The sequence below is a fragment of the Equus caballus genome, chromosome 10 (genome assembly GCF_041296265.1).
Source record: "Equus caballus isolate H_3958 breed thoroughbred chromosome 10, TB-T2T, whole genome shotgun sequence".
Classification (NCBI taxonomy): domain Eukaryota; kingdom Metazoa; phylum Chordata; class Mammalia; order Perissodactyla; family Equidae; genus Equus; species Equus caballus.
In genome coordinates, this window is record NC_091693.1 from 74,176,430 (window position 1) to 74,197,178 (window position 20,749).

A 20,749-nucleotide genomic window follows, 5' to 3' on the forward strand; every position below is an offset into this window, starting at 1 on the left:
GTGCCAAGGAGAATGTATTTAAGAATTTTTTTCTGTAGTAGTCCAAGAAGAGAATCAGAAGGGAAGCGGTCATTTACATATTGTAGTTGAAGTGTCTAAGTTTTCTTTATCGGGTTTCATCTTTCTACTCGAAAACTTAAAAGAACTATAAAGAGACCATCCCAAATAAGGTTAATGGAAAAGTAGAGCTTTCCAGGGTACATGCAAACTTTGTCCCTTGTAGCCTTCTTCCTCTACCAGGCACTGGGAAGACGACTTAAAGAGAAGTTGTGCTGCACGGCGCATCTCCAAGCTCCCTACCCTCTCCGCACCGCCTCAAGCTGGGAAAACTTTGTTTACAGCAGGGGTTCCTCCAGGGAAAATGAAAGCAGGAGTGAACCAGTACTTGCTCCTTTAAACTCACCCAATTTCCTCAGTTACGTATCTTTCTATCACACCTACTTCAGGTTGGCGTAGAATACTTGGCCCCTCTGGACAACTCTAACTCTGAGTAAAGACACCAGCTGGAGAAACAACTGCCTGATCCCTGTTCTCCTATAACCATAAGCATTTGAGAACTAAAATATGATAGTATTTGAAAAATCAGGTTTCCTATCTTTTAAAGACTTGAATCAATAAATCACAAATAAATCTGGTTAATTTGCTCTTTTCTGATTTATAATTCAGACTAGTAATGAGGCTTCTGTTTGGTTACGTGGCTTAAATATACATAACCAAGATTAAGAACTATATCCATAACAAGAGTAAAGAAGGCACATGGATGTGTTGAGGGCTCTCCTGTGAATGTAGCATATTGGGCTGTGTGTGTGTTTTGGGGCTGTCCTCAGATTTGTGAGGGTCCTAGGTAAGCGATCTCCTTATCCTTTCATAGAATATATTTCTTTAATTTTTCTTATTTTTATTAGTAGTAGTAATGAATAGTAATGTAAAATGTTTACTCATAATCATAAAGTGCTTTCCTTAAACTGATAAGTAAAGCTTGACACCTGATTTAACTTTTTAAAAACTAAGCACACCTGTTTTATAAACCTAAATATGTATCAACTATGACCAAAACTTCATAGATGCCTCTTTCGCTCTGCCTTTTCATTTTATAGATGAAGAAACTGAGGCCCAGAGATCTTAAATACTAAGTAATAGGTAGAGAAGCATCCAGCTTCTGAATCTGATAGAACCAGAAACAAAATCCAAGGCCCCACCCTCCCAGGCCATGCTCTTGCTGTTGCACCACGCCAGCTCCTTTGTTTCTGCTTTAAGTTTCCTTAGAGAAAATGTTTTCCCTTGTTTATTTTTATGCCCATTTAACAAATGAGAAGGAAAGTAAATACCAAGTTAGATACAAGATTTTAAGCTTTTCATTCTAATCAGTCTCAAACGCTTTTTAAGTTTTGTTTATTGATGCAACACTTTCCAAGTTTACAATATTTATGCTTACTAATTTGCAAGAGAAAGGAAAAGCAAAACAATCTGTGACTGTGGACACACTGTCATGTGCACTGCAAGTGTGTTGTCATACTCACAACATCCACTGGAGGGAAGCAAACACGAGATTTTGAGCCTTACCTGCATTGGTGATTCACTTTCTGGTCGAAACTCTTCGATATGCTGCTGTTGCCAAGGAGCTAAGCTATAAGAGTCCTCTGTAGTTCTACCTTCCAAAGGATTCGTCCTCAACTGCTCTGTAAGCCACATCTGTGTCCTCACAGAAGGCTGAATGGGAACTCCCCCTACTGCCTGCTGACCAAGCATTAAGTATTTTGGAGGTTCAAAAGTCTCTGAGCTTGTCATAATAGGCTTGCTTTCAGGTAAGGCACTATAAGTCATGTCTAAGGTCTGTCTCCGAAGAGTGGAGGAAGCAGCTCTAAAGTCCTCTTTGTTACAGCTCTCAAATTTATATTTGCAGTCCAGAGTTGAAGATCGTTTTTTACTTATTTCCTTGTCCTCTAGCTTAAGCATCTCCATACTATCATGTAAGCAGCTAGGCCCAATTGTCCTTAGTTGTGATGTTAAAGCCTTGCCTCTCCCTGTCTTTTCCAAACCACTCCTTGACTCTTCAGTGTTTACACCACCACTCTGGCTGTAGTTATCCGGGGCAGTGAGTTTGGATAAAGATGACCATTTCCGGAGGGGCCGGAAGTCCTTCATGTCTAGTGAAGAGTCCTGCTCTCCTCTACTGTGGTTCCCCAAGGTTTGCATGAGGCTTGTACTCCATTTTGAGCCATCTGATGTCAATGATTCTCTATGTTTGGAAACCGAAGCACTGGAGTTAGACGGCATGACATGGGCAGTAGGAAGAGTAACCAACGATCGACTAGGCTTAAAAGATAATGTGCCACTTGAAGTTGAATGATCTGGAAAGAAAAAAGAGTGCTAAATTAGTTGAAATTAATAGGGGAAAAAATGAGGCAAAACACAAAAAAGCCAAAACAAAAATCTGAATATGGGTTGCCAGGACAAGTTTTTCAAAATAACGGACTTATTATTATTATAAGTATTCCTTTATCTGAAACAAATCAAACATACTTTCAAACATTATTTTCTAAAAATGGATACATAAAGTACATGTCCATTTACCACCTACTTACAAATGAAAAATGACTGGAAACAGGTTTATATTCAATGTAAGTATTGTGCCTTTAAAAGAAAAATCCATCTCCCTACTGAAAGGTCTTACTCATAATTTAGCACTGAAGCCTGAAACACAACTTTATCAGAAACTGGTATTTTTCAGTGTCTTTCCTAAATTGTGGAAATCTATGCCAAATCTGAACATTTTAGCATCTCCCCAAACTCTAACTCAAATCAGAAATATGGGTAAAGGAGCTCCTGTAATAATGGAAAACAATCAGACAGGATTCTAGCAATATATTTGTGGATACAGAGTAGTTCCCACATTCCTGGTCTCCTTAATGGCATCACCAATGATGTATTCCCCAAGCTAGAACTCCTGGAGTCTATTTTGATTCCTATCTTTCTCTGCAGATTCATTAAATCCCCAAGTTATAAATTTTTATTTCCAAAAGATTACATAGCTATTGCCTCAGGTCAGGACTTCACATAATATTATTCTACACACAGGAACAGTTTTAGTAGGCTCTAGGGAAGCTCAATGGATAAATAAGGGCCTCTATACTCAATGAACTTACCATCAAGTGCCAAATTATCATCAAATGTGCCAAATTAAAATCAAAGATTATAATTTTTATCAGAGGTTATCTAGAAAGAGGACAGCAATTTGAAGTGTGGGGGGAGAGAAGGTAAGTGATGAAAAGCAACTTTCACAGTTTATTCTATATCTTTGCATACTGTTTGACTCATATTTAAATATTACTTTTGAGCTTTGTATTGTTTTTAAGAAATAAAACAATGGGAAAAGAAATGTTGAGAAAGTCATAAGAAAATTCAGATGGGAAGATCCAGGCAAACTAATTTAAAAAATGAAATTCCAGTAGGTCTTTGCACAAAATTTATTTATCTGGAGATGAACAGGGAAAAACATTACAGATGGAGGAATTTGAGCAAAAGTATTACAGCGGACATTCATCACATTCAAGCTTTCTATCGGCTTCTGCAGAACCTTTCTGTATGCAGGAAAAGTATCAAACCTAACCTCCCAAAATAAATTTTAGGCCTCAAATTCCCAACATGCCCTGCAACTATGATGCAGACATTCAGAAACACCTGCACGAGATCTCAGTTTGGAAGTGAGTCACGTGAGAAAATGGGTTCCGTGTGGAACCACCATCTTTGGCTGGTATGGGCAACAGCAGGGGCATCAGCCTCCCCAGATGGCAGCAGCAGAGGCAGCCAAAGCAAGTTCTGGCCCAGGAGGGCAGCAGCTGGGCAGCACTGGTGGTTTCCCCCACTGTTGGGTGGGGCAGGAGAATGACAGTTCTCAGGGGTGTTTTGAGGGATACTGACTGCCTGGGCGCCTGGTTCTCCAGCCCTCCCTAAAACTTCTGTGAGGTACCAAACACCCTTAAATTCCTCATCTGCTCAGTCAGCCAGTCAGCTGCTTCTGCTGATTAAGAACACTAACTGATCCAAGTGTGAAGCCAGGAGAATGTGGCTCCAAAAGAAGAAAAACAAATTATCTCGTTTATCCACAGTATGGAATAAGGATCAAGAAAAGTTGCTCAAGATAATTCTTGACAGGTAAAGGTGAACCAGAGCTGTACGAGTCTTCAAATCCCCTGCTAAGGAGAGAGCCTGGCCTCCACTCAGCAAGAGATATGATATCACTGAAAGCTTCCAAACAAAGGCATGAGTGACGTGATCAACACTGTACTTAAGATGGTGACTCCAAAAGCAGTACTGAGGATGGATTAAAGCAAACTGATGGGCAACAGAAAGACTGACTATGATGGTAATCAGCAGAAGAAGGAAATAGAGGGGAATATGCTACTGAAGGTCAGTTCTAAATAGAAATACAACAAATGTTCCCCAAAAGTCTATGGAATATTTGTATTAACATACTATTGTGTCTATTTTTACATATATATATACATATATATATATAGGTTTGTGTTATTATTCCTAAAGGAATATTTGCATTAAAATCATCATAGCCTCTTACAAATACATTTTTTAAGACAAAAAATGAGTTTTATATCAAATTTGAAATTTTCGGTTTTTTAAATTTAAAAAAATTTGTAAGTAAAGATATAATGTTAAGGTTATGTGTAATGGTTTTGAAATCAGCCTTTTTAAGATCTTATTTTTTTTCCTTTTTCTCCCCAAAGCCCCCCGGTACATAGTTGTATAGTCTTTGTTGTGGGTCCTTCTAGTTGTGGCATGTGGGACGCTGCCTCAGCGTGGTTTGATGAGCAGTGCCATGTCCGTGCCCAGGACTCGAACCGACGAAGCACTGGGCCGCCTGCAGCGGAGTGCGTGAACTTAACTACTCAGCCACGGGGCCAGCCCCTGAAATTAGCCTTTTTAGATTCAACTCCTGGCTCTACCACTTAGTAGTCATGTGTGCTCAAACAAGTTATTCAATCTCCTTGCATCACAATCATCTCGTTCATAAATGGAGATGACAACACTCAGGATTAAGTGAAATAATACACATAAAGTACTCAGAAGAATTCCTAGCACAAAGCAAAATGTTAATTATTATTAAACCATTAAAAAGCTAAAAGTAAATGTTATTTTCAGTATAGCAGACAAAAGGCTAAATATCCATACTATACAAAGAACTCCAACAAATAAAAAAACTAACAATCCAATTTTAAAATAGGCAAAGAAAATCAGTAAGTAAATCACCAAACAGAAACACAAATAAAGAATACATGTAAAAAAAACAGATGCTCAAACTCACCAACAGTAAAAATGCATTCCTTATTATATTCATAAAACTATTAAACGTTGCTAATATCCTACAATGATGGGCACATAAATTGTTACAGCCTTTGGAAGAAGAGGGGCAACCTGTACATATCAATATTTAAAATATGCAAACATACAAGTGAATATATGTAAACATGTACAAATGTGCATGTACATACATATATATTCATGAGCAGAAGAATATATCCAAAACTTAATAAACAAAGGTAACCCCTGCATAGTGGAAAGAGGAGAAAAGGAGAAAGATGCTTTCATTTTTTACATTACACAATGTCTTATTTTAATTTCTCTTCAAGGAGCATAACTTAACTATTTTGTCAAGCTTCTGCAAAGGTGTTTTGTTTTGTGACCTCAAAGAGTCTGAAATATCTCAAAGAACAGTTACTACAGTATGAATAAAACATCAAGTGACTGTCTCACTTTCCATGTCACAGTTGGAACCTCTGAGACCAGAGATCACCAGTCCTGCTGCTCCTTACATCTGATAATGTGCTACTTTCCTGGCTACCTTCGCTAGCTCACTACTTCCCAGGTACAAGAAAAATCAACAATTGGTGATGAAAGACAATTCCACATCAGAATGGTATCTACTCCTACAAATCTGAAAGCAACTGACATATGCTGTTCACTGAACATCACACCAACAAGACAATTTACTCCTACGTATCACTTAGCCGAAGTTCTCAAACTTTAGCATAGGATACAAGCTACCTGGGATCTGAAGCCCTACTCCAAGAGATTCTGAATCAGATAGAGCAGAGAGGTGTCCAGGAAATACCACTTTTTAATAAGTAATTCTGCTATTCTCTTCACTACGACATCATTCCACCTGAGTCTGATTCCAGTTCTGAAGCCTTCAAGCTTAAATATCCCAACTTCAACCAGTACCAACATCTAAGTTCTAGTGTAAAAATTGATTTACTATGACACTCAGAATTCATTACTGTCAAGACTAAGGAATAAAGCTTAGGCTAGTCGCACACATGTAGACATACATACAAAAGCAAACACAACACCAATAAATAAGAAGTTAAATATCTGATGGTATGAATATTTGAAAAAAGGCACTATTATCTCTTAAGAGATGAGTACAGGAAATATTAATTTTAACAATTTTAACACTTTAAAAATATTATTTTGTGCTAATGAGACACAATTAGAGGTAGACGCAATGCAATCCTAATGTGCTTTATTACACTACCTAATTGTAGCCACAAATCCCAAAGGAAGTCATTACGATGACATCTAGCCCATATTTAAGCTACAACAGTGAAATGTGAAACCAGCACAAGGTAGTCTCTATAAAAACCAGAGAACAGGATTTATAACATTCACAGAGAGCAAAGAAGAGCAAACAGCTTCAGACAGATTTCAGCTTGTAAGGGAAAAATATAAGAGGAGGACATTATTGTAACCTGATAATGCAAGTCACCTATATTTAAGATAACACATCTGAATTCTGAACATAATCCCAACCTTCTGTTTCACTGTCATGTTATTCTTATCTGGCAATAGATGAACACATCGATCCTATCTTCTGTTATATATAGGGATAGTCTCTCTCTCTGCTCTATCTTTCTTATAGTAAAAAGGAATTAAATTCAAAAAAGATTGACCTGCAACTAAGATATACAACTGTGTACAGGGTGGGTTTGGGGAGATTAAAGCAGGAAAAAAAAAAAGAAAGATTGGCATCAGTTGTTAGCCCAGGTACCAATCCTTAAAAAAAAGAAAAAAAGACCACGCCTTCTAGATCTATATTATAAAAATAAATCATGAGTCTTTATGGTAAGAAAAAAGTAATCAGGAAATTATATAACCCTGTATCAAATTTTCTGATTTAAATGGTAACAACTTAACACATGTATCAATCAACATGAAATATTATAACAAATATTTTATATTTTTAAATAAAAATGTTAACCCTAGCTCAAAGGCAATGATCAAGTTTTTATACAACACCATGATACTTTTTTCCTTTCCTGCTAATGCCATGATCATAGCATCTGAGGGGAAAAGAAAACATTTTTATGCCACATGTAACCCATCTATTTTTTTTTTCTGTTTACAAATGAACATTTCTAAGTATTCCCTATTATTTTTAGGTAAATTTTTAAAAATATTCTAAACTACACTTTGATAGGAAAGGAGCTATATAAAGAAAGCCAACAATAATTCAATCAAAGAATCTGCTAGGAATGTATTATATACAAGGCACTGTGCTAAGTAGAAAAGACAACGCAAATATATTATTTGCAATAAAAATATAAATATAGCCCTTCCTCTCAGGGTTTACAACTTCACCATTACACACACAGCTGCAGAGCAGGACTAAAGTTTATCATAAGGAAACTACAAAACATCAGATAATGAGGAAGTGAGCCAGAGAGAAAAGGCAGACTATTCATAAAAGAACTCTCAGCATGATAGCCAATTTCTCAACAGTAATAATGAAAACCAGAACACAGCGAAATAATATCTTCAAAGAGTTAAGACTGGTACCTAAGACTTGTTAGGAAAGGTAAGCTATCTTTCAAGTTTGAGAGCAAAATATATTTTCAGCTAAGCAAAAACAGAGCTTATCATCAACAGACTCACTAAAAGAACTACTAAAATTCTTTTTATTTCTTTCAGGAAGAAGAAAAATGAGTCCTGAGTTGTAAAAACAAATGAGTTGTCTTTTTTTTTAAGTAAACTTCTACTAAATCAGACAAATGAACAACAATGATTGCCTAAAACAATACTTGCGGGTTAAATAAGAGACAGAGCACCAAACTATTGGCAACTAGAACATATAACTCAAAACAGGGGTGAATGAGCATTCCAGTGCTTTAAGGTCCTTACATTTGTGAGAGGAGGAAAAAGATTCTAATTACTACTGTAGCTAGTCACGTTAGGAACGCATGTCACAATTTCTACATTAACAGTAAAAGAATCGGTAGAGCTGGTACAACTGGACAGCCACAGGCCAAAGAAGAAAGTAAGAGCCTTAGTTTATACCATCCACAGTATTAACTCAGAATGAATCACAGGCCTAAATGTAACAGCTAAACTATAAAGCTCTTAGAAGAAACCATAGGTGTGAATCTTCATGATCTGAACTCAGGAAGTGGTTTCTTAGATATAACACCAAGAGCCAAAGCAACAACAATAAAAAAATTAAGATAAGTTGGAATTCATTAAAATTCTAAAAATTTTTGCTGAAAACGGTACCATCAAGAAAGCAAAAGATGCCAGTTGGATCAAGATGGTGGAGTAAGAAGATCCTTAGCTCACTTCCTCCCACCAACACACCAAAACTACTACATAGAAAACAATGATCGCTGAGAATGACCTGAAGACTAGCAGAACAGATTTTCCACAACCAAGGACATAAACAAAGAGCCACACCAAGACATGTAGGAGGGGCAGCGCAGATACCCACAAGCAGAAGGGATATCACAACCATGGAGGTCCTCCCAGATAAGCAAGGGGCCTGAGCTCCACATTGGCAAGAGGAACCTCCATAAAGACTGATTTTTAAAACCAGCAGGGCCTACATATGGGAGAGCTGGAGAGCTACAGGAAACTGAGACTCCCCTCTTAAAAGGCGCACACACAAACTTGCTCTGAGTCCGAGCACAGAGGCAGCAGTGTGAAAAGTGCCTGGGTTGTATGTGAAGAAGATTTACTCACTAATTTTAGGGTATATGCTGGAGGAGCAGGGATCTGTTGCAACTGTCTCTGGGGACAGAGGTGCTGATGGGTGCCATTTCTTTTTAATGCTCCTACTTAGTTGGCCTGGCCTTGACAGATGCCATTTCTAACACTCTCCATCTAACTTGCAAGCACCACTTGCCCCACCTTTGTGCTCCTCTGCAGACCTGCCCTGGCCAACACCCCTCCAAGGTGGCTGTCACCCAGCCCTACCTCGGCAGGCAGCCCCAGTCAGCACCAGAGCCCCTCCAAAGCAGCTCCCAACCCATGTGGCCAGCCCTACACACCAGTGCACCTGTAGCAATCATGGCCGAGGCACAACCGGAGAGTGAACACAGCCTATAAAGGGGACACACTTGAAGCACCTAGCTCTGGTGACTAGGGAAAATTGTGCTCCTAAGCTCCATAGGACCCCTTCTCAAAAGACCAGGAGACACAGCTGATCTACCTAATACACAGAAAGAAACACAGAGACTTAGGTAAAGTGAGGAGACAAAAGAACATGTTCTAAACAAAAGAAGAAGACAAAATCTGAGAAAAAGAACTAAACAAAACAGAGATAAGCAATCTACTATCAGTAGATTGACCTCACTAAAGAGCTCAAAGTAATGATCATAAAGATGCTCACTGAACTTGGGAGAGGAATGAATGAATACAGTGAGAACTTCAACAAAGAGACAGAAAATATAAAGAACCAGAGCTGAAGAATATAATAACTGAAATGAAAAATACACTAAAGGTTATCAACAGCAAATTAGATAATGCAGAAGAACACATCCACAACCTGAAAGACAGGGTAGTGGAAATCACCCAACCAGAAGAACAGCAAAAAGAAAAAGGATAAAAAAAAACGAGGACAGCTTAAGGGACCTCTAGGACAACAGTGAGCTTACTAATATTTGCATTATGGGGTCCCAGAAAGAAGAGAGAGAGAGAAAGGGGCAGAAAACCTACTTGAAGAAATAATGACTGAAAATTTCCCCAACCTGGTAAAGGAAACAGACATTCAAGTCCAGGAAGCACAGAGAGTCCCCAATAAGATGAACCCAAAGAGACTCATACCAAGACATACTATAATTAAAATGTCAAAAGTCAAAGATAAAGAGGGAACCCTAAACAAAGCAAAAGAAAAACTAGTTACATACAAGGGAACTCCCATAACACTACAAGTTAATTTTTCAGCAGAAACTTTACAGGCCAGAAGGGAGTGGCATGATATATTCAAAGTGTTGAAAGGAAAAAACTTACAACCAAGAATACTCGACCTAGCAAGGTTATCATTCAGAATTGAAGGAGGGATAAAGAGCTTCCCAGACAAGCAAAAGCTAAAGGAGTTTATCACCATTAAATCACCCTTACAAGAAATGCTACAGGGACTTCTTTAAACAGAAAATATCATAACTAAAAATAAGAAAATTATGAAGGAAAAAATCTTACCGGTAATGGCAAATATATAGCAAAGGTAGAGGATCAATCATCTATACAGTTAGTTTGAAGGTTAAAAGACAAAAGTGGTAAAATCATCTATATCTACAACAATTACTTAAGGGATACACAAAATAAAAAGATGTAAAATATGATACCAAAAACATAAAATGTGGGAGGGATAAGTAAAAATGTACTGCTTTTAGAACATGCTCGAACTTAAGAGACCATCAACTTAAAATAGACTGCTATCCACGTAGGTTGTTATATATGAACTGTATGGTAACCAAAAACCTATAATAGATACACACACAAAAAACATGGAAACAAATATAAACATAACATTAAAGAAAGTCATCAAATCACAAGGGAAGAGAGCAAGAGAAGAAGAAAGGAAAAGAGAAGAACTACAAAAACGAGAAAACGATTAACAAAATGGCAATAAGCACATACCTATCAATAATTACTTTAAACGTAAATGGACTAAATGCCCCAATCAAAAGACAGGGTTGCTAAATGGATTATAAAAACAAGACTCATAGATATGCTGCCTACAAGAGACTCACTTCAGATCTAAAGACAAACAAAGACTGAAAGTGAAGGCATGGAAAAACATACTCCATGCAAATGGAAACAAAAAGAAATCTGGGATAGCAATACTTAAACCAGACAGAAAAAAAGACTTTAAAACAAAGACTGTAACAAGAGACAAAGAAGGGCATTACATAATAATAAAAGGGTCAATCCAACAAGAGAATGTAACATTTGTAAATTTCTATGAGCTCAACCCAGAAGCACCTAAATACATTAAACAAATATTAACTGACATAAAGGGAGAAAAAGTAATAGTAGCAGACTTTAACACACCACTTAGATCAATGGATATAAAGCATCCAGACAGAAAATAAACAAGGAAATGTTGGTCTTAAATGACACATTAGACCAGATGGACTTAAGAGAGATAAACAGGCCATTCCATCCAAAAAACAGCACAAAACACACTCATTTCAAGTGCACATGGAACATTCTCCAGGAGAGATCACATTAGGTCACAAAACAAGTATTGATAAATTTAAAAGGCTGAAATCATATTAAGAATCTTTTCCAACAACAATGGTATGTAACTAGAAATCAATTACAAGAAGCAAACTGGAAAAAACAAACACATGGAAGCTAAACAACATGCTACTAAACAACCAATGGGTCAATGAAGAAATCAAAGAGAAAATCAAAAAATACCTTGAGACAAATGAAAATGGAAACACAATGTTCCAAAATTTATGGGACACAGAAAAAGCAGTTCTAAGAGGGTTCTAAGAGTTCTCAGAGCAGTTCTAAGAGTTCTATGTTTATAGCAATACAGGCCTACCTCCAGAAACAAGAAAAATCTCAAATAAATAATCTAACCCTACACCTAAAGGAACTAGAAAAAGAAGAACAAACAAAGCCCAAAGTGAGCAGAAGGAAAGAAAGAATAAAGATCAGAGTGAAAATAAATGAAATAGAGACTAAAAGAAAAAAATAGAAAAGATCAATGAAACTAAGAGCTGATTCTTTGAAAAGATAAACAAAATTAATAAACCTTTAGCCAGATTCATAAAGAAAAAAAGAAGGCTCAAATAAAATCAGAAATGAAAGAGATGTTACAACTGACACCACAGAAATATACAGAATCATTAAAATATTACTACAAACAACTATATATGAACAAATTGAACAACCTAAAAGAAATGGATAAATTCCTAGAAACATACAATCTTCCAAGACTGAATCAAGAAAACATAAAAATCTGAACAGACCAATTACTAGTAATAAAATTGAACCAGTAATCAAAAAACTCCCAACAAACAAATGTCCAGGACCAAAAGGCTTCACAGGTGAATTCTGCCAAACATTTAAAGAAGAGTTAATACCTATGCATCTCAAACTATTACAAAAAACTGAAGAGGAAGAAATGCTTCCAAACCCATTCTACAAGGCCACCATTACCTTGATACCAAAACCAGACAAAGACACTACAAAAAAATTTACAGGCCAATATCCCTGAAGAATATAGACGCAAAAATCCTCAACAAAGTATCAGCAAACTGAATTCAACAATACGTTAAAAAGATCATATATCACAATCAAGTGGGATTTATCCCAGGGATGCACAGATGGTTCAGTACCTGCAAATCAAACAACATGCTACAATACACCACATTAACAAAAATGAAGGATAAAAATCATATGATCATCTCAAAAGATGCAGAAAAAGTACTTGACAAAATTCAACATCCATTTATGATAAAAACTCTCAACAAAGTGGATACAGAGGGAAAATAATACAGGCCACATGTGACAAACCTACAGCTAACAACATACTCAACAGTGAAAAGCTGAAAGCATTTCCTCTAAGATCAGGAACAAGACAAGGATGCTCAGCCTTGTCACTTTCATTCAACAAAATACTGGAAGTATTAGCCACAGCAATCAGACCAGAAAAAGAAATAAAAGGCATCTAAATTGGAAAGGAATAAGTAAAACTGTCACTATTTGAAGGTGACAAGATATCATATATATAAAACCTGAAGACTTCATCAAAAAAATATTAGAACTAGTCAGCAAATTCAGTAAAGTTGCAGGATACAAAATCAATATACAGAAACCTGATGTGTTTCTATACGCTGATAATGAACAATAAAAAAGAGAAACTAAGAAAACAATTCCACTTACAATTGGTTCAAAAAGAATTAAATATCTAGGAATAAATTTAACCAAGGAGGTGAAAGACCTATACTCTGAACACTATAAGACGTTGATTAAGAAACTGAAGATATGCAAATAAATGGAAAGATATACTATACTCATGGATTGGAAGAATTAATATTGTTAAAATGTCCATACCCAAAGCAATCTAAGATTCAGTACAATCCCTATCAAAACGCAAATGGCATTTTTCACAGAAATAGAAAAAAAAATCCTAAAGTTTGTAATTTTGTATAGAAACACAAAAGATCGCAAATACCCAAAGCAAACCTGAGAAAGAACAACAAAGCTGGAGGCATCAAACTTCCTGATTTCAAACTATACTACAAAGCTACAGTAATCAAAACTGTGTGCTACTGGCACAAAAACAGACACAAAGATCAATAGAACAGAACAGAGAGACCAAAAATAAGCCCACATTTATATAGTAAATTAATCTATGGCAAAAGAAGCAAGAATATACAATGGGGAAAAGACAGTCTCTTCAATAAATGCTACTGGGAAAACTGGACAGCTACATGTAAAAGAATGAAACTGGACCACTTTCTTACACCATATATAAAAATCAATTCAAAATAGGTCAAAGATTTGAACATAATACCTGAAATGATAAAACTCCTAAAAGAAAACATACGTAATCAGCTCTTTGATATCAGTCTCAGCCATATTATTTTGGATCTGTCTCCTCAGGTAAAGGCAACAAAAGCAAAAATAAACAAATGAGACTACTTCAAACCAAAAAGGTTTTGCACAGCAAAGGAAACATTAACAAATGAAAAGGCAACCTAATGAATGGAAGAAGATATTTGCAAATGATATATCCGATAAGGGGTTAATATCCAGAATATATAAAGAACTCACATAACTCACTATCAAAAAACAATCCACTTAAAAAAGGGGCAGAGGATCTTTTTCAAAGATATGCAAATGGCCAATGATACATGCAAAGATGGTCAACATCACTAATCATCAGAGAAACACAAATCAAAACCATGAGATACCACCTCACATCTGTCAAATGGCTATTATCAAAAAGATAGGAAGTAACAAGTTTTGGTGAGGATGTGGAGAAAAGGGAACCCTTGCACACTGTTGGTGGGAATGTAAACTGGAAAATAGTATGGAGGTTCCTCAAATAATTAAAAATAGAACTACCATACAATCCAGCAATTCCACTTCTGGGTATTTATACAAGGAAAACACTAATTTGAAAAGATATATGCACCCCTATGTTCACTGCAGCATTGTTTTCAATAGCCAAGATATGCAAGCAATCTAAGTGTCCATCAATAGACAAATGGATAAAGATATGGTATATACACAATGAAATATTACTGTCATAAAAAAGAATGAAATCTTGCCATTTGCGATAACATGGATGGACCTAGAAGGAATTATGATAACACAGAGAAAGACAAATACCATGTGACTTCACTTACATGTGGTATCTAAAAAACAAAACAAAACAGAAACAAACTCATAGATACAAAGAACAAACTGGTGGTCACCAGAAGGAAGGGCAGTAAGCGGGTGGGGAGATGGGAGAAATAGGTGAAGGGGATTAAGAGGTACAGACTTCTAGCCATAAAATAAATAAGCCACAGGGAAGTCATGTACAGCAAAGAGAATATAGTCAATAATACCGTAATAACTTTGTATGGTGACAGATGGTTACTAGACTTGGCATGGTGATTATTTAGTAATGTATATACATGTCCAATCACTATGTCATAGATCTGAAACTAACATAACTGCATGTCAACTATACTTCAATTTAAAAAAAAGAAAGTAAAAAGATTACCCACAGAATGGGAGAACATTTTTGCAAAGCATGTATCTGATAGGGACTCATATCTAGATTATATAAAGAACACTTACAACTCAATAATAAAAACACAAATGATCCAATTTAAAAACGGATGCAAAATCTCAATATATGTTTCTCCAAAGAAGATATACAAATGGCCTCTTTAAAGCATATGCAAAGATGATGGACATTACTTACTCATCAAGGAAATGCAAATTAAAACCATAATGAGGTACCACTTCAAACCCACTAGGATGGCTATCATCAAAACGACAGTAAGCGTTGGCAAAGATGTGAAGCAATTGGAACTTTATCTAATGACGGTGGGAATGTGAAATGGTACCACTACTTAGGAAACAGTTTGGCAGTTCCTCAAAAGGTGAAACATTAAGTTACCATACAACCCAACAATTCCACTCCTAGGTATGTACCTAAGAGAAATGAAGACATATTCATAAGGCATTCATCTTTCTTTATGAAGATTGGCACCTGAGGTAACATCTGTTGCCAATCTTCTTTTTTTTTTTTCCTTCTGCTCCCTAAAGTCCCCCAGCACATAGCTGTATATTCTAATTGTAGGTCCTTCTGGTCCTGCTATGTGGGACACTGCCTCACCATGGCTTGATGAGTAGTGCTAAGTCCACACCGAGGATCCGAACCAGCAAAACTCTGGGCCACTGAAGCAGAGTGTGCGAACTTAACTACTTGGCCATGGGGCCAGCCCACTATAGAGGCATTGTTCTTAACAGCGAAAAGGTTGAAACAACCCAAATGTCCAGCAACTGACGAACAGATAAATAAGACGTGGTATTATCCATACAGAATGTTATATGGCAATAAAAAGAAATGAAGTACTGATACATGATACAAGATGAATCTTGAAAACTTGTTAAGTGGAACTCAGTCAGTCAAAAAGGACCACATATTAGATGATTCCATGTATATGAAAAGGCCAGACCAAAGAAATCTACAGACATAGAAAGATTAGAGGTTGCTTAACGCTGGGAAGGAAGATGGGGAGTGACAGCTAATGGATTTCATTTAGGAAGGCTAAAAAGGTTCTAAAATTAGATTGTGGTAACAGTTGCACAATTCTGAGAATATTTAAGAAGCATTGTTATATACTTTAAATGGGCGAATTATATGGAATGTAAAAATTATATCTCAAATAAAACTATTTTTAAAAAAGACAGGTAGTGTATAACTGCTAAGAGACTAGAAAGAAAATGGCATGAAGAAAAAAGTCATCAAAACAAGGCAAGACAGAAAAAAACTTGAGAAAAGCAAAACAGAAAGTATACGACATGATTTAAAAATGCATCAAAATATAACCATCGCAGTAAGTGAAAATCCACTCAAAAGACAATAAATGTCTAAATAATTTTTTTAATCCAGCTAAATGTTTACAGACAATATACCTAAAATATTAAATCTTATTTTAGCATTATGGTATCTGCACAGAGTTCGAGAATGACTACAAAACAGAATTATACAAAAATAACTGTCAAGAATATTAGGAGAACTGTATGTCATGATAACAGTATCATGAAAAGCATGCTTTCTTGAACTGCTTGCTTTTATTCTTATATCTTAAGAATAGTGAGAAATTTCTGTGTTCCTATAGCCAAACATGTGGCTATTGTTTTAGCAATTGTACATGATACCAATAGCATGCAATTCTGTGCAAATCTTAGTTCTCATTTTGTTACTGCCTAATCATTACCACCACTTTGTTTTATTATATATTTTTTCTAAATTATATTTTGTGAGGCTACTTCAAATCCTATTAAGACAGAAAATGAGTGAAAAGTTATAAAATTACTAGTTTAAAATAATCACAGAAGTCTATCGTTGACAAATTAGCTCTTGAGCCCTTTTTGTACATTGTGGCTTAGCAAACATTCACAACAAACTAAGAAACTTCTTTCTATAAGCTTATATAAAACACAATGAAAAGCTCATTTAAAAAAAAGGGCATTTCTGACGGCAAACCAGATTACTGGCAACTTAATTAAAGGGTAATTCGAGGTACACCTTAAAGAGATCAACGATTGAAAGCAAACTTATTGTAAAAGTCGGTCAGTAAAAATAGCTCCTTTTTTTATTTACACAAAAACTTAAATATGATTTTTTCTGGAACGTCTTTTAAAATTTCATTCAACTGTACCATTTTCTGGATATCTCCGAATAGTTTCAATTTACCATTAAGTCTCATCAGGCAGTTTACTTGCAAAGAGCTATAAGTGTTATTTCTCTCCTGTAAAAATTTTTGCAAATCAAATTATAACTCAATCTCTTAAATCACGGGATGTGACTTTTGAAAATGTAAATTTTCTCAGAAACAAAACTATTACTTTATGACAGAACAGACAAGAAATTATTATTTGGTCCTCTATCCATCTGCAAGTCTGGAGAGATGTGGAGTCATTAATCTCTTCCCTAAACCCATGGCTGTGTGACTGAAGAGCCTCCTAGGTCAGAAGTACACAGGTTCATCATATGTTTCTAAAATGGACTAAACTCTGCTCAGCCTGGTCAGGTTCGGGCATTCACATTGTACTAGGCCAAGCAGCAAACTGATAGGAAAAAACTGAGGGGATGGATGAATGAATGGATAGATCGATGAATGGATGGATGGATGGATGCATGAATAAACAACACTGAAAGTAAAAATGAGGTCCATAAAGATATAAAATATACCTCTGACAAACAATTTTAATTTCTACAAACTTACTAGAGCTGTAATGCTATCATACCCCATGTTTAAGATTTTAAAATTCAAATGTTTCATTTTAAGCAATAATGTAGATTAACAAAATTAAGTAGAAATGGGACGACAAAGGAAAGGGTTATTTGGTTTGCAGAAGAATGTGAACCATAATTGTTTTGAATACTGCCTTGAAATTATTTGATTCCACAAATCAAAAGTATTCAGTGCATAACCTTTAACCTACTGCCATATGCAAATGAAGAACTAAAGTCCATAAGGGTTAAATTACTTGACCGAGTACAGATCTCAAAATAGAGTCCGGGTCTCCTGTTTCTCAGTGTAGTGTTACCTATACTGCCCCGCACTACATAGCTTGGGCCTCTCCCCCGCCCAGGTCCTCCCTTCCAAGTACACGCGCCTAACACAGTGGGGTTTAGAGCAGGGCTCCAGAGTCAGACTGGAAGAATCTCAGCTCCACCCCTTGAATAACCCTGGATATGCTTTTATTAATGTCCTCCAAGCCTTATTTTTTCATCAGTAAAAAGAAGGTAATTTTATTTTACCTCAGAAGGATTCTATAATGAAACGTTTTTAAAAATCATGTATAAAGCATAAAACCTCATAATGCAAAAATTTATGGTAGATATTTTTATTAACGTTAAGGCTAACTGACCAACTAACTGACCAAGACTAATCGGCTGTAACATCTGGAAGTCCTGTTATTGGAGCATCCATTATCAGAGTCCTGAAAGTTCCAAAGGTATGAAGTTGCAAAAACCACAGCACTATGCACCCAATGAACTGACTGCCAAAAAAATTTAAAAAGGATAACAAGTTAGAGAATGGTCTAAATACCATTTACTTCATCTATAAAATGAATATATAATTGTACCTAACGTAATTTTTGAATTAACTGAAACAATCATGTAAGCCTTTTATCATGATGCCTTGTACACAGTAAATGCTCAATAATTATTATTATAATTAAAGGTTAAGAGGGAGCTCTCAATTAGCTTAAAAATATTACCAAGGGTGTAGAGGTGAGCAGAGAAGAAATAGCTAAATAAGACTGCCATCTGTTATCATTTATAATTGTATAAATTTGAGTTGTGTATATGGGGGCTCACCCTTTCACCTTCTTTCTACTTTGGTATGTTTGAAATTTTCTGTTAAAAAAGGGGGAAAAAAAGAAAAAACTAAGTAAGAACAAGAGAATATTTTACATTAAAATGAGGTGTTTTAAAGAAACCATTTGGCAAAGTAAACCAATAAAACCTAATCACTGTAATAAAACACACGAGCAAAGAAAAGAAAGCCCTGGGAAATTTTTATATGTCCTCCAAAACTAGCGGTTGCCTAGGACTGGGCGAGTAGGGGTGTTAGGGGATGATGGCTAAGGGGAGTGGGGTTTCTTTTTGGGGTAATGAAAATGTCCTAAAATTGATACCGGCAAGAGATATACAACTCTGAATATGTATACTAAAATCCACTGCACTGTATACTTTAAATGGGTAAACTGTAAGGTATGCGAATTACATTTCAATAAAGCTGTTTAAAAAGAAAGAATGTATGGTTTTCATCTCCTAAATATCTTCTGAATCATCTTATTTTCTCCTTTCCCACTGTCTCTTTTTATGAACAAGCCACCATGGGCTCCTACCTGCAACGCAAATGGTCACCTGGCCTCCAGTTTTGCTCTCCTCTGAGCCACCCTCAGAGGGTTCTTTCACTGCCCAGGCTTTGACCATGCTGTCCTCTTAGACTAGACTACTCTCCTCCTTGCTTTTGCCCTGCTGGTTCCTACTCACCTTTTTGGGCCTCAGCTGACACATCACTTTTTAGGGGGTCCTTCCCCTAACCCAGTGGATCTGGGGATGTCCTCTACCCTGTGTACTTCGGGTATCACACTGCTCATCATATTTTATGATAACTATTCCTGTATGTCTTCGCCACCAGACTTTATGTATTCAATGAACAGGGAAATATGTAATTCTAACCTCTGGTACAGTACCTGACACTTAGCAGACACTCAATAAACATTAATAAATAAATGATTGAGCAAGTCCTGACCTTACAAGGCCTCAGGGTCTTCATGAGATAAAGACAATGCACGTAACTCTTCTAATTTTTCTTCCTTTCTTATATATTCACAGGATGACCTCAAAATTTACATTATTCAACAGCCCGATGATTTCTTAGTAAAAACAACTAACTAATGAAAATATGATTAAACTGAAGTCCATTTTTATCAGTCCCTCCTATTTGAAATAAATGAGGTTAATTAGATAAGAAAATTATCTCCAATATAAATTAGCAGATGGGAATTATCAAATAAGAAAATTATTTAACTCTATCTCTACCTTTTTTTAGTAAAATATATAAATATGCTTGAAAATTAGCCCCAAATGGACTGTTAGAAGCTACATTTAAGAATTCAGATTTAAAAAGATAAAATAACTGCCTTTGAGCCTGCCTCTCATGTGCCACATGATCTGGGAGAGGAAGACTGCCCTGCTTCAGAGCCACGCCTAAGCAACAACTAAGTTCTTTCTTGCCTGGGGTCCTATACTCCCAGCTTCCCCTTGCTTCTCCCTTAATCACTCAACGCTGGCACCACATGTAGGTCATGCACGACACAGTGAGAGCTGCATGCTTCAGAAACAACGCCCTCTCAGACTCACTTCTGGGGCAATGGCAGCTATTCACATGGCCTCCAGGTCTCAGCAAAGAAAACCTAGGAAGAAGCTAGCGATCTGCTGGTGTGGCTTATGTTACAATTTAGTAGTCTTCCGATGCATCTATCCTCATGTCATAGATCTATTTCTTACCAAACTGGAATTTGACACCCCATGAACAAATTACCACAGCTAAAAAGTAGGGCCGCTAATCTTAAATTAGTGTCTCAACTTCTTGTTAAATATAAAAATCTCACACCCTTAGTTAGCATTATTTGAAACCTCAAAATACCGTAGCTAAAAGCAAATCATTCAATGGTAATTTGAGCATATTCTTCT

At 36.2% G+C, this 20,749-nt stretch overlaps 1 protein-coding gene and 1 long non-coding RNA gene across 15 annotated transcripts in view; one reads left to right on the forward strand and one right to left on the reverse strand.

Annotated features, from left to right (window-relative positions):
• Positions 1 to 20,749, reverse strand: part of CEP85L (centrosomal protein 85 like) — a 201,164-nt gene that overhangs the window by 99,568 nt on the left and 80,847 nt on the right. For all 14 annotated transcript variants that reach the window (XM_001502878.7, XM_005596902.4, XM_023650979.2 and 11 more), the window contains one exon: positions 1,564 to 2,351. In XM_001502878.7, coding sequence (XP_001502928.3) covers positions 1,564 to 2,351 — 788 coding nt within the window. The remainder of the gene's footprint in view (positions 1 to 1,563; positions 2,352 to 20,749) is intronic.
• LOC138916011 (uncharacterized) lies at positions 5,782 to 8,064 on the forward strand. Its single transcript, XR_011422627.1, has 2 exons — positions 5,782 to 5,881; positions 7,984 to 8,064. It is a non-coding gene; the product is annotated as an uncharacterized lncRNA (long non-coding RNA).